The 15686-nt window shown below is 33.2% G+C and overlaps 2 protein-coding genes across 3 annotated transcripts in view; one reads left to right on the forward strand and one right to left on the reverse strand.

Annotated features, from left to right (window-relative positions):
* The window catches only part of LOC149896415 (aldo-keto reductase AKR2E4-like), a 27278-nt gene extending 13858 nt beyond the window's left edge, over nt 1-13420 (reverse strand). The window contains exon 1 of one of the 2 annotated variants that reach the window (XM_090117455.1): nt 13355-13420. Coding sequence is in view for 1 of the 2 variants with exons in the window: in XM_090117454.1 (XP_089973580.1) it covers nt 1684-1719 (36 nt within the window). In the remaining variant the exon portion in view is untranslated. Of the gene's footprint in view, nt 1-1683; nt 1768-13354 lie in introns of those variants that run through there. The other variant, XM_090117454.1, reaches the window with a different exon arrangement.
* Nucleotides 7545-15498, forward strand: LOC149896416 (uncharacterized). Its single transcript, XM_090117452.1, has 13 exons — nt 7545-7645; nt 8478-8573; nt 9594-9722; nt 9956-10097; nt 10636-10691; nt 10919-11009; nt 11229-11297; nt 11587-11649; nt 11989-12143; nt 13379-13471; nt 14257-14392; nt 14882-14992; nt 15382-15498. The coding sequence occupies exons 1-13, from the start codon at nt 7545-7547 to the stop codon at nt 15496-15498; spliced, it is 1359 nt and encodes a 452-aa protein (XP_089973578.1).
* The last annotated feature ends 188 nt before the right edge of the window (nt 15499-15686 follow it).

The raw sequence follows: 15686 nt of genomic DNA on the forward strand, positions 1-15686 counted from the left end.
TGTTAAAAATCTGTAATAGCACCCTTATTGTGGTGCTTTTTTTTTGTAATGAATTTACTACGCTACTGTATTTTCTTTGTTTTAGACTTTAGTTCAATACTTAATTAAACACCCATACAATTTTGTCACGAGTCGCCTCTGGTCAAACTAACCGATATTAGTGTTACGTTTACTCAAAATACAAAAATGAAGAAAGTATTATTTTACGCTTATTAAATCTTTAAAACTAAAACAAAATGATGTGGAGGTAGGGAGGTGGATTTCCTCAATCGAAAAAGGTAAAGACTAGTCTACTCGACCGGCCGGCCGTAAATGACCCGATTATTGATGGCGGAAAGTTGTATATATGCTCTGTAGCGAAAACATTTCGCTTGCGCGATTCAGAGCAAAAAATAACATTTAAATAAAAATATTTTTTTGCGTATTATATTTTACGTATTATATTTTACGTTATAGTTTACGTTTTTTGCGTATTATATTTTACGTCAAGATACTATTTGGCACATTGATTTTTTTAGTAGCGACATCTCTTAGCTTCATTAAACCGACTTAATGCTCTAAGGCGACATCTAGTTCTTAAACGTATAAAAAAGCTTATAAAAATGCCAAATGCTACTGTGAGTGACATCTATCGACAAAATTGGGAACTGAGAAACGAGTTACGTTTTTTACTATGGCGATTGTAAGTCTTCTTGATTATATTAGTCTATGCGGGTACTTAGTTTATTTTTATGCAGATGATACCTTCAATATTAAAAAACCAATGAAGGATACGAGGAAAATAGATATAATTTAAAATGAAATTGATTTCGCATAATTTATTAATTTTGTAAGTATAATTTATTTATTCGTTCGTAATATTACAATACCTACCTGTTTTTTTATAGAAATCAAAATTTTATAAGTAAGTTAACTATAATAATAACACGCGGTAGCTATTTCGAAAATATAAATACATATAAATCGTATTAATAAAAGCTAAAATAAAGCATGTATTTTCCGTAAAATTAGAAATGCATGGTAGGCGAAATTTTTCGAATCGATTCGACATTAGCGCCATCTAGTAATTTGTTACATAAAGTTTAGTTAATTAGCCTTTTTTTTTTAAACAATATTTTCACGGAGTGTTCTTATTTCTTATGGTAACATTTTAAAAATCAGATTTAGCTCGATTTCCAGGTTGGTAAAAATAAAGATATCTCTGTATTCAGTTTCCTTTCTTTCATAAATAAATTGAATGATACTTATAAAATTTATTTAATTACGGTTTAAAAAATTATATTAAAAAAATGGTTGTTTGTAAAGTAGGTTTACGATCGAGATGTTTACGTGATAACGTCTTATTGGTGGCAGCGCTCGAGATGAGACGGGAGAGTCCGTCTCTCTCTCGTTATACCTGCGATCGCGCTCGTGAGGTTTTGGTGTGACACAAGTTTCTGAACATGTCACCCGACTAAAACGATTTTAAAAACGTTATCACGTCAAAAACAAACATTCGCCTACATTAAGTATTGAATTCACTTTTGTTTATTTATCATAAAAAATTGAAAGAAAACGAAATACTTAAGATAAACTTTGTTTCCGAAATTATTACTTTAACTCCGTTAATTATCCAAAAAACGAAAATAATTCTAAAAAGAGAATACTTACGCCTAAAAAACGCATTAAAAATCGTAAACTTACCGATAAATAACCGATTAAAATAACAAAAATCACCATCTTGTAACAATATCAAGGGAAGACTGAGTCAATAATACAACATACGAGTTATTCTTTATCTATAAATAAATAATTAATTATCGTATAGTACATCTGTCCGTCTGTAACTTGGCTAACCGACTTATTATGAAAGAGGAGTTATTACAATGACAGGTTTACAGGTTTTTGTTAATCGGTGTTTTTGAATGTTTAAAATGATTTTATAGAAGGTTCTATATTTCATAATTATTACCTATGTTTATTTCAAACAAGAGAACAGTAGAAGTACCAAAAAGTTTCATCAAAATCGCTTCTAAAACAATACATTTACCATTTTTGAGCAAGAAAATATGTTTACGCATTACAAAAGTAACGACTAGACTGTATTGTATTTTTAACATACTAGCTTTCCGCCCGCGGCTTCGCCCCCGTTTTCAAAGAAAAACCCGCATAGTTCCCGTTCCCGTGGGATTTCCGGGATAAAAACTATCCTATGTGTTAATCCAAGTTACCCTCTATATGTGTGCTAAATTTCATTGTAATCGGTTCAGTAGATTTTACGTGAAAGAGTTACAAACATCCATACATCCTTACAAACTTTCGCCTTTATAATATATACATAGATTTTCAAACGACATTGCTTTTTTTTCATATCTATAGCATAGAGAAAGTATATGTACTACGTTACATATATCTCGATGATCTATAGTCGTTAAATTCGCCAAAGCTAAAAAAGCAAAGCAAAGCCGGTGCAAGCGACTAGTTTTACTATCCACAAAGTTGATAGACCTCAATGTTTACGTTGAGTTTTGATTATTTTTAGTACACTTGAAGTTATCTATAGCCTTCGTGCTGACCGCGTGTGACTCAATACAATTACATAAAATAGTTCTTATTATATTATTGATAATTCTAAAATAGAGTATATTTATGTTAGTTGTTACAGTCAAAACCTTATTGACCGGTAAAATTTGTGTAGTTAAAAAAACACGAACCTAACCTAACCCTTATATGTTACCTATTAGTCAATAAGCTTATTGACTAATTTTACCGGTCAATAAGGTTTTTGACTGGTTAAGGGTTTTGACTGTAGCATATACATTTTTAAATAGTTCACTAAATTACAATATGGTCTAAGTCTTAATTTATTATTCTAGTAAATATTTTGGTCAATGATTCGAAAAAAGGTAAAGTGCACCTCGCGGTATCACCCGCGTGGCTCCTGTTGGTATTAGCGTGATGATATGTATAGCCTTTTAGAATTTTTTCAAATCGGACCAGTAGTTCCTGAGATTAGCGCGTTCAAACAAACAAACAAACTCTTCAGCTTTATAATATTAGATTCTATTAGTCCATGATATTAGTATAGAAAATACGTTTCTAAGCACACATAATTTCATAACAATTTGTTGTTTCATAACATAAACATAACATAAAAAACGTCATAATGATGATGATGATGATGATAAACTACCTACTCATCAGACTTATCCGACAGAACACACCAATTATATTTTCTTGGGTTTCTGAGCCAAGTCTGTCAATAAGAATACCTACAAATAATTTGTAGTTTAAAAAAACTAAAAAACACGCTTTTTATAGAAAATCGAACTAAAAAATAGAAAATTTTATCAAATTAGTGTATTGTCATCGGTCCTCAATAAATCTACAAAGATTGAACGAAATCTGGCCGTTTAAAGTGGGTCAAAATCGCGCCCAAAGAAGTCGGTTACAAACATACAGGTGAAGTTAATAAAAAGCGTGTAAAAAAGAACTTTTCTACGTTCCTAGGGCGTCTTTTTGCACAGATAAAAAAGAAAATAAACACTTACTTCCCAGTGTAGGCACGGTAAAACATTTTTATTCGTAGTGGTTTTGTTGACTGTGGCCGGATGCGAATCGTTCTTTTGTAAACAATATTAGTACAAGATAATGTACAGGCGAGTGCAAAAGTGGTAAAAAATTGTGCCTTAAATACGTGAAAAGTTACTAGTTAATTAAGATGTTATGTTTGAAGTGAAACTTTTTTAGGCGCGTTGACAGTAAAATTTCAAGGTCGCGTCATGGCAATACCGTCACGTCATGGAGTAAGGCGACGATTTTGGTATCTTTGAATCTTGCCAAAGAAGTTACATTTCTTACACGTGTGCTCGGCACACACGCTCTATTATAGTTGTTATTGTTGTTGTTGTTGTTAGTTCCTCAGTGCTTAATGTATATAGCTAAAAAGTGAATCCGGTTTTTAATCTATTTCTATAGCACGAATACAAATTTAATCATATACGAAGGATTTTTATATCTGCGTAGTTAGCTAGAAGTGGCACATCTGTAGACTGTACCTAACAATAAAAATAATATCGAAAAATAATTCAGAATTTTAACTTTTCATTGCGACTGTACACCAATTATCAGGGCATTCATGTATGGGAAAGAATTTCATTCTGTACAGATCTCGTTTTTACCATAGTTGTGTGCGAAAATGAATAAAATATGTTTTATCGTAATTTTAAAGTACTTTTCGATGGCCACAGCAGTTCCAGCTGCAAAGAATTATAAGGATCAGTGTAAATATCTCTATATTTTTTTAAAATATCTATACTAATAACATAAAGCTGAAGAGTTTGTTTGAACGCGCTAATCTCAGGAACTACTGGTCGGATTTGAAAAATTCTTTCGGTGTTAGATAGCCCATTTATCGAGGAAGGCTATAGACTTATATCATCACGCTAAGACCAACTGGAGCGGAGCAATGCGGGTAAAACCGCGGAGCACAGCTAGTTTTACGATATTCTTCTTTTGAACCTACGGATTCACCACAATAGTATAAATTATTACCTACTCTACTTTCTATTCTTTGTATGTATTTTGTGTTTGTTTGTTCAGGCTAATATGTATTATCGTACTCGTATGTAGGTTTAAATAATACTAGTGGTCCGCCCCGGCTTAGGTAGCCTATGTCCTTTCTCGGGTATAAAAATATCTCCATACCAAATTTCATGCAAATTGGTTCAGTAGTTTAGGCGTGATTGAGTAACAGACAGACAGACAGAGTTACTTTCGCATTTATAATATTAAGTATGGATGTATATCTAGAACGATTTTTAATGACTTGAATTGAAGTAAAAGAAAAATACTTAGGCTTTTTTTCCGTGTATTTTATAAATTGTAGGTAACTGAGTGTAAATTGAATTGTTTTACATGATGATTGTGTCGCCTGCTTCCAAAAGGAATATTTTTTCACATTTTTTGGCAATATGGCTTCGCCGTTTAATTTGTTAAAATTTGAAATTATAGTTATAGGTAGTATATACAGGGTGTCCCAAAAAGTAGTGATGAACGGAAGCTGGGAGGTAGAGGACCTAGAGGGCTATCCGAATCACCCCCATGTATGTTATGCGATTTTTCGTATTTTCGGAGTTATGACGTTTTTTTCAATTTTTCACCTATCGCCGAGTACGATGATTTTTTCACTCATGGTGACGTCAATTGTTGCGGTCAAGTGTTGGTAACATTTACTATCGTTAGATCTTCGAATGGAATAAAAAAAAGAATTAAATGCCAAGAAAGATAAAATTACCTAGTATGTTCACCACTTCAAGGGCCCGTAAAAAAATAAAATCACATAAAAAAACGTGCCCGGGTGACGTATCTATACTTTAAAAAAATCATTGCAAGCGTTCCTACAGCTACATGATATTTCATAGCGTTACATCTGGCCATCGTGAAAGGCCATAAGCAGCCTTTCACGGTACTTCTGAATGAATTCATATACCTACTTGAGTTTGGACATTATAAATAAGCATATAGTTTAGTAAAATATGACCATCAAGTAATATAACTCTCTGCTACGCACAACTGTAAGCCAAATGTCACTTATTGAAAATCTGTGCCTGTCGCGAGCGCAGTTGCGAGCGACAGGCACAGATTTTCACACAGAGATTTTCACACAGAGATTTTCACACAGAGATTTTCACACAGAGATTTTCACACAGAGATTTTCACACAGAGATTTTCACACAGAGATTTTCACACAGAGATTTTCACACAGAGATTTTCACACAGAGATTTTCACACAGAGATTTTCACACAGAGATTTTCACACAGAGATTTTCACACAGAGATTTTCACACAGAGATTTTCACACAGAGATTTTCACACAGAGATTTTCACACAGAGATTTTCACACAGAGATTTTCACACAGAGATTTTCACACAGAGATTTTCACACAGAGATTTTCACACAGAGATTTTCACACAGAGATTTTCACACAGAGATTTTCACACAGAGATTTTCACACAGATTTTCACACAGAGATTTTCACACAGAGATTTTCACACAGAGATTTTCACACAGAGATTTTCACACAGAGATTTTCACACAGAGATTTTCACACAGAGATTTTCACACAGAGATTTAAACAGAGATTTTCACACAGACATTTTCACACAAATTTTCACACAGATTTTCACACCGAGATTTAAACACAGATTTTCACACAGAGATTTTCACAGAGATTTTCACACAGAGATTTTCACACAGAGATTTTCACACAGATTTTCACAGAGAGATTTTCACACAGATTTTCACACAGAGATTTTCACACAGAGATTTTCACACAGAGATTTTCACACAGAGATTTTCACACATAGATTTTCACACAGAGATTTTCACACAGAGATTTTCACACGAAGATTGTCACACGGAGATTTTCACACGGAGATTTTCACACGGAGATTTTCACACAGAGATTTAAACAGAGATTTTCACACAGACATTTTCACACAAATTTTCACACAGATTTTCACACCGAGATTTAAACACAGATTTTCACACAGAGATTTTCACAGAGATTTTCACACAGAGATTTTCACACAGAGATTTTCACACAGATTTTCACAGAGAGATTTTCACACAGATTTTCACACAGAGATTTTCACACAGAGATTTTCACACATAGATTTTCACACAGAGATTTTCACACAGAGATTTTCACACAGAGATTTTCACACAGAGATTTTCACACAGAGATTTTCACACAGAGATTTTCACACAGAGATTTTCACACAGAGATTTTCACACAGAGATTTTCACACAGAGATTTTCACACAGAGATTTTCACACAGAGATTTTCACACAAATTTTCACACAGATTTTCACACAAATTTTCACACAGATTTTCACACCGAGATTTAAACACAGATTTTCACACAGAGATTTTCACAGAGATTTTCACACAGAGATTTTCACACAGAGATTTTCACACAGATTTTCACAGAGAGATTTTCACACAGATTTTCACACAGAGATTTTCACACAGAGATTTTCACACATAGATTTTCACACAGATATTTTCACACAGAGATTTTCACACGAAGATTGTCACACGGAGATTTTCACACGGAGATTTTCACACGGAGATTTTCACATAGAAATTTTCACACAGAGATTTTCACACGGAGATTTTCACACGGAGATTTTCAGGCAGGTTTGCTAAGCTGAAAGATAGGCCAATTCAGTATGGTAATATTTACTATCGTTAGATCTTCGAATGGAATAAAAAAAAGAAAATTTAAATGCCAAGAAAGATAAACTTATCCAGTGGTGAACATCACCACTTCAAGGGCCCGTAAAAAAATAAAATCACATAAAAAAAGTTTTCCGTTTGGCTTTTAAAAACTTGCTCTATGTAAGTACACCTGTATGTGATGATTGACACCCTGTATGTGATCAATGTTTATTATGAGCGAGTGGAAACCAAAGTCTTAATTCCCTCTACCTATTTAACTATGTACGACCTTTTTTAGAAGTCGGTTTATAACTTACAGATTGCACGGACCCCAGAACAATGGAAAAACATGAGGTCTACCAGGAGTGGGCTGATGCGTATTCATGCACTCGCCACAGGTGTCAACCCGGGGGGCGGAACCTAGCTATTTATACCGTGGGGTGAATATATTAGTTTTTAAAGTCCAAATCTATATATATAAAACTCAAAGGTGACTGATATAGTGATCTATCAACGCACAGCCCAAACCACTGGACGTATCGGGATGAAATTTGGCATGCAGGTAGATGTCATAACGTAGGCGTCCCTTAAGAAAGGATTTTATAAAATTCATCCCCCAAGGGGATCAAATAGGGGATGAAAGTTTGTACCATGAAAATTTATCTTTTCCACGCAGGCGAAGCTGCGGGCAACAGCTAGTTTTATTATAAACTTGCTTTTCGTACGACTTCGCAAGCATGGACGAAACAATCTGTACTTCGTGAGTACTTATCGCGTCAATTTTTTTTTCCAAAAAAATCTTATTTTAAAACGTATTTTTCGAAAATATATTAGATCCAGTGATCTGTGCTACCTCATTTAATTACGTCATAATACGCGAATTAGTTTTATTTCCCCCAGTTACCTATCGTCGTCGTCGTCGTCGTCGTGTCAGCCGTGCGACGTCCACTGCTGGACAAAGGCCTCCCTCAGGAGTTACCTATAAGTTGAATCTAATATTGATTAATCACCATATAAAATTTTGTCAAAATTTGCTCTGTGATTTTTACGTGTTCGACGCAAATATAAACAGAAAAAAAATACAGCTTGTTATCAGCATCATCACAACGGGATTAACTTTGCTTCTTTTAAAATGGCAAAAAATAAGCAAAAAGAGAGACACTCAACCAGTGACTCAACGTGATTAAAGAATTGAAAATGGTTGAAAAGAAAAATACGTCAAAGGTGTTAAAAATAAGCTATCAGTAACTTTATCAGCTACTTAAATTTCAGATGTAAACGCGTGGAGGCGCCAGAATCGGCTATAGAGTGCGAAGAGGTGGTGGAAGATACTAACATGCAGTTTCCATACTGCTGCACTAGATTGAGGTAATATAACTGTCGCAGTCATTATGAATTTGCTATTTGATTGAATGACGACATTTAATTGAATGGCTAAAGGACAACTTGTCAAGTTGTTGAATGTAACGTGCAGTCTTGATTGAACGTCAATTAATATTGTCATTGTTTTCTTAGAAAATTCGTTTTTCTTAAATAGTCGACTCACAGCCGTCTTCTAGTGGTCGTTTCGAAAAAGTAAAGGTCGTCATTCAATGAAGGGGCTAGCGCCAAAAAATCAATTGAATTCGTTGTTATTTATAATTGAAAAAATTTAAAATTTGTAAAAAACACTTTCTGCATTTTGTCACAATTTAAATTTGGAAAAAACTCTTTCTGCATTTTGTCAGTGCAATATTTTAGCACAATTTATTATGCATTGTATTTTTTATATTGTATCAATTTATTAAAACATCGGACTACTTTATTAAAAACTAACAAGATCTTAATCATAAATTATTTTCATTCCTAGGGCAATGAAGTAGACATATTTTTTATAGGAAATAATCAACATTCCTCATACGAAGAGCTTTACTTGGAATAAAGTGAATAACTTGTAGTGATGTAGTTAATTTATTTTAAAAGGTTCAACTTTATTTTGCTGCATGATCCTACTACTATATATCCTACTACTATATAAAGGCGAAAGTTTGTATGGATGTATGGATGTTTGTTACTCTTTCACGTAAAAACTACTGAACCGATTACAATGAAATTTAGCACACATATAGAGGGTAACTTAGATTAACACATAGGATAGGTTTTATGATAGGGATATCCCACGGGAACGGGAACTATGCGGGTTTTTCTTCAAACGTGGGCGAAGCCGCGGGCGGAAAGCTTACTAGCTTTCCGCCCGCTTTAAATTAAAAAAAATCTGGATTTCTCATCTCTGAACTGAAGAAGTAGTGTTTGAGCTAATTTATACTAAAAACACGTAAAAATATAGTTAAGAGGATTTTTTCCTATTTTCATAATTAGATTTTTTCTATATTAAGATAATTATTACAGGTGTCTAGTAGTGGTCCGTGGCGAGGTTTGGACCAAAGTGCTAGGACAGCCCTGGGAGAGTCTCCCCGCAGCGCCTTGGAGCCACATGTATAAGATGAAAAAACCTCCGCCTATTGACGATTTGCCTAAGTATGGAAAATTGTAAATAATAAGACTATAAATTATTATGTTACTAGCGGTCCGCCCCGGCTTCGCCCGTGGTACATATTTACCTTTTCCTCTACATAAAAACCATCCTCGTACTTCAAGGAATATAATAAAAAAAGAATTATCGAAATCGGTTCAGCCGTTCTCGAGTTATGCGCTAACCAACACATTTTGCGATTCATTTTTATATATTGTTAATATTCCTACTCTACCAGACACGCCATACAAGGTCCGGTGTATGAAATCCAAACAGATGGGCAAGATAAAATGGAGAAGGTTCTACGATCATCGAAGAAGACAACAGAAAAACCTTGTCATGATATAGTTCCGAGGGTAGCTGCTTCTCCGGATATTGTGGTAAATACTTTTCATTTAAGTAAGTATTTATTTTTATAGTTATTTCTTGTAAAAATAAAAAATATATACTTATTGAAAAAAAAATACATATCATCCTTCCTAATATTATAAATGTGAAAGTTTGTATGGATGTTTGTTACTCTTTCACGCAAAAACTACTGAACCGATTACAATGAATTTTAGCACACATATAGAGGGTAACTTGGATTAACACATAGGATAGGTTTTATCCCGGAAATCCCACGGGAACGGGAACTATGCGGGTTTATCTTTGAAAATGCGGGCGAAGCCGCGGGCGGAAAGCTAGTATAATGATATAGTTATACTTACATAATTTTTTTTAAAGTTTAATTTCATTTAATCTTTGGCAAAGTGTTTAAAATTTTCGTTTTCACATGAAAAAAATGCTTAAAAAGCTTCATAAAAGTATTTGCCAGTGAAATTCTTGTTTCGTAATATTTTTACTACAAAATGATTTCAATTACTTATCCTAGTGTTAGTTATTAATTTATTTATTAAAATATATTTTTTTATACAGATCGCTTTAGCTACGGGTAACGACGAGAAAGAGCACGCTGAAATAGACAATTTGAGGTAAGTAATTAAAAAAAAATTATATTTTATAACTAAAAAATCGGAAAATTTTTGTCAAAACAAGCCGATGAATTTTGATAAAAATCACCCTTGAAGTGCATAATTTTTGTTTGCCACTTGTAAATGAATTTTTAGAAGTTTAATTGTATAATTTTTAGATCAATAAGTAATAAAAAACATTCAGGAGTTATTCAGCTAGAAAAGTATAATTTTATTAAAAATTTTAGGCGCAAACGACCACGAAAACCTTCATCAAGTCCATATTTGGATGACAGTGATCGTGATGGCAATGCTGACCTAGAAGACGTTACTGATAAGGTATTTTTTCAAAATTTTCTAACAATATAACCAAGTAGGTATTACCTAAAACTTTGTAACCTCGCTCTTAAAAAAATTTACCACTAGAAAAAGTGTTACAAAACCAACCAAACATTGCTATGGAATAAATAAACTTACAACTCAAACACAAACATTTCATTAGAAAGTATTTTTAGGGCTCCAAATCACAATAATATTAAAATTTCTGCAATTTTCTAGATCCATGAAATATCTGACGAGAAATACTACGCGCATGAATATGCTTTGGCCACACAAAAACCATCTGAGGTAAATATTTCAGAATTTATGATTTTTCTTGCCTTCAAAAATAGAGCGTGCGTCCCGAGCACATGCGTCAGAAGTGAAACTTCTTTGACAAGATTCAAAGATACCAAAATCGTCGCCTTACTCGATGACGTGACGTTATTATCATGACGCGCAGAAAGAATTTTCACTTCAAACAGGAGAAGTTCTCAATTCGATTTTTTTTTGCGATTGTTATCTTACAGGGGTTCTCCTGGGTGAAATTTCATAATAAAATACCTAATAAATCATTATTATTTTTGTGTTAATCTAGACGCGTATGGGATGGACGGAAATACCGCCAAATCAATGGAACGAACATGAAGCTGAATTAACGGTAAACTGTTCAATATAAATAATGTAACTTTAATAATTCTTTACAATTGAATAATATGTATTTTTGTTACATTAGAATTAGCCGCAAAAAAACCTACTTGAATAAAAAATAATTCAGAAAAGAAATCTGTATACGACTGTACAAAATATACTTATCTGTAAAACGTTGTGTAGGGTGGTGTAGGTTTTTGTTAGGTACTAAATTAAGAATTTATGATTTTTTCTGCTAAATAGGTAACTATTTTTTAACATTTGTCTTTATTTTATTTATCAATGTATTAATTGAAACTCATAAAAATTACGATTCACACCTACTACACAATTATATCCCAATATACAGGATACAAACGCACAAACAGAGGACAAACCAGAGAAAGAATCTGGCTTACAAGCGCTTGTTGACGCTATCGGGAATCGAATGCGCGACATCGAGAATGTAGTACAGAAGATGAGCGAAAAGGTCCAGAAGGAACCGCTGGCCAGCTTGGAGACACGGTAAGAAATATTGTCTAGCACACACACTATAACACACTAGCTGCGCCTCGTGGTTTCACCCGCGTGGCTCCGCTCCTGTTGGTCTTAGTGTGATGATATATATAGCCTTCCTCGATAAATGGGCTATCTAACACCGAAATAATTTTTCAAATCGGACCAGTAATTCCTGAGATTAGCGCGGTCAAACAAACAAACTCTTCAGCTTTATAATATTAAAAATATAGATAACACCAAGCTAATACTACTAGCTAAAGCAAATTAAAAGTAATAACTGTCATAACTACCTGTCACATTTTTAAAAGCGCCATCTATCGAAAATCGTGATTCAAATTCGCAAAAAAGGGCACTTTCCCATGGGAATGATGTTTTAGCCTTTAGGTAACTATGTCACTCTCAATTATCTAAATTTTCGCAAAAACAGGATAATTTATGGTTTTGAAATTCGTAAGAATATTGTATAAAGGTAAGTAGGTCTATCGTAACTTTGAGACTAATAATTATAATAGCAAAACTTTTCTTAGCAATAATTACCTACTGCCAAATATGTGAGCTCGATATATATCTTATAATATAAAAATGAATCCCAAAATGTGTTGGTAAGCGCATAACTTGAGAACGGCTGAACCGATTTCGTTAATTCTTTTTTTATTATATTCCTTGAAGTACGAGGATGGTTCTTATGCAGAGAAAACGTAAATATGTACCACGGGCGAAGCCGGGGCGGACTGCTAGTCTTCTTCTCTTATATATAAAAATGAATCGCAAAATATGTTGGTAAGCGCATAACTCGAGAACGGCTGAACCGATTTCGATAATTCTTTTTTCATTATATTCCTTGAAGTACGAGGATGGTTCTTATGTAGAGAAAACGTAAATATTATGTACCACGGGCGAAGCCGGGGCGGACCGCTAGTTTGGAATAAAATTTTGATTACGTTAAAAAATAACTGTTTTATTAACATTTATGTAAAAAAGTGCCCAATGCTCCCCTACTATCTATGGTTTTAACATGGTGTAACTGTTTAAAACTCAAACCAAGGAATAATATAAATTCTAAGCAATAACGTTTGTATTTAACATTTTGAAATGAACAATATTCCAAAAAATATGTTACCCATTGAAAATAATATACCTAGTTACAATGAAAATATTCCAAGATCTAGCGCATTTGTTAATGAAAAATGTAATATTGAAAAGCAGTAGGTACTTACCTAATAATACATATAAATGTATAGGTCACACACTGATCTCGAAAAGCACCGAACACAAGATGAACATAAAAACGAAAAGCCAAAAAAGCCCAATCCAGACGGAGAACATTATAAACGGTAAATTTATGTTTAATCTATATCTATACTAATATACTAATAATATTATAAAGAGGAAAGGTTTGTATGTACGTATGTATGGTTTTCACGCATAAACTACTGGAGCGATTTTGATGAAATTTGGCACAGACAATCTTTAGATCGAGAGAAAGAACATAGGCTACCTTTTATTGCGAAATATGTACCTACCACGGGCGAAGCCGGGGCGGACCGTATTTAAATATTTTACTAAACTTTACACGGAAAACATTTAACTGCCTTATTCTTCGTCAAGGACTTAACTAATATATCACAGCATCATTTTCTAGAATCAGAATCATTCGAATTACGAATATAAACATTAATCCAAATAATGTGTTAACTAAACAGATGCACAGACATAATTAAATTATCTATTTAAATATTATAAAAATGAAACCCGTTTCGCGTTGTCATGGGCCATGGCTGTCACGGCTGAACCGATTTCGATTCTTCTTTTTTTATTATATTCCTTGAAGTACGAGGATGGTTCATAGGTAGAGAAAACGTAAATATGTACCACGGGCGAAGCCGGGGCGGACCGCTAGTTTCTAATACAATTTCAACATCATCATAGCCTTGATTAGTTTCAAAGGAACGCAGGCTACGTTTACGTTAATTTACCATGATGTCTACAGCATTCATTCCTATTTGTTTTAAATAATGTTTGGAGTTTAAAACATCCCATACCTAAATAGAAAATATAGAAATATGTTTTATGCTTTCATTCTATTTGAATAATAAATTACAATTTCGATTATTTCCAGATTTTCAGTAAGAAATCGCAGTAGATATTTAGCAACCACGGAGGTTCCAATCGACCAGCCTCTTTTTGTAGAAGATAATAATTTGAATGGGTACTTCAGTGACGCCAGCAATTCTATGAGGAGAAGCCCTCCTAAGGTAATTATTGTTTTAATCTGTATTCAATTACGTTATTAAAAAGTTGTAAAAAAAATAGAAGACAGTTAAAAAAATGCATGTGTCATTTTGAAAAAAGAAATATGAAAAGTTCGTGAATATGGTAACATTTTTTACTGAAGGATTAATGCAAAGAGTAAAGTAATATATGGATTATTATAATGCATGAACACGGCCATGTACAGATCTAGTAGGTACAACAGATCTGTGCGGCCATGAAATATAAAAAAATATCCGTTTAAACATTTAAACAGACATTCTGTATAAAGGACTTTTCTTTTCTTAGTGTTAATTGAGCGAAATTCGATATTTTTACAAGTCATTTATCTATAATTTTGTACCCACTAATGACCATATTTTCTTTCAAATCTATCATAAAAATAATTTTTAATTTGTTACGGTCTATTCTATATTCTAATAGTTAATACATAATTTATATTGACGTATTTCTATTGATTCTTTATATATTAGGAGCCAGCCACATACATGGCGCCGGTAGAAACCCGTCGAAAGCACTCAGAAATATCAGATGATGTAGAAAAACGCAGGCGGAAACACAGCCATAAGAAAAAGCATGGAAAGGTAATTTATTTTATGCATTAATTTATTATCAATAAAAAAGGTTTTTTTTTAAGCTTCGAGAGTATTTACGTAAATGCATGTGTTACAGTAAACGTATTAAATCCGTCATTGTAAACAATACCTAGGAAATGTACCTACACTAATTTTTGAACAATAGATATTTCTGAAATTTAATCCATCAGTCCTCGGAATCACAGACACAATAGAAAATCTATTGTGTCGCGCCCCGATCGGGCCTTACGGTGGTCAATGGGTTAAATGTTAAAAATATGTAATGACGATTCAAAAGTGCTTCTAGAAGAAGTCTAATTGAATAAATAAATGTTTGAGTTTGAGTTCGATTAACAATTCATGCAGTATTTTTTTTTACTGTGTTTTATTCATTTTAGGGTAAAGGTCATAAGAAACATCATGGTAAAGAAGAAAAAAGGAAGCATTTTAACCGACTGAGTTCAACAGAAGTTGACAAAAATGTTGTTTCCTTAGAAGACAGTGGGGCTGTTTAAATATAAATAATAAGATAATTAAAATTATTTTTATATATGAAACCTAGCCTTTTTCTATGTACCTACTATCTCCTCTATAAATAAACGAAGTACATACTTAAACTTTTATTTTGGGATAAAAAGGATACTTTTATTTAATTAAGCTTAAGTACTTACCTACATATAAACCAAAGTGAAACTTTTATTAC

This window comes from Colias eurytheme, chromosome 28 (genome assembly GCF_061535395.1).
Source record: "Colias eurytheme isolate Ceu_HAF_F1 chromosome 28, ilColEury1 Martin Lab GWU primary, whole genome shotgun sequence".
NCBI classification, from domain to species: Eukaryota; Metazoa; Arthropoda; class Insecta; order Lepidoptera; family Pieridae; genus Colias; species Colias eurytheme.

What these genes read in the sequence shown, in the direction of transcription:
- LOC149896416 (XM_090117452.1), top strand. Translation starts at nt 7,545, where the DNA reads ATGGAAAAACATGAGGTCTACCAGGAGTGGGCTGATGCGTATTCATGC. An exon ending in GACGGAGAACATTATAAACG is followed by an intron (nt 13,472 to 14,256) that starts GTAAATTTATGT and finishes GATTATTTCCAG; the next exon opens with ATTTTCAGTAAGAAATCGCA. An exon ending in TGAGGAGAAGCCCTCCTAAG is followed by an intron (nt 14,393 to 14,881) that starts GTAATTATTGTT and finishes TTTATATATTAG; the next exon opens with GAGCCAGCCACATACATGGC.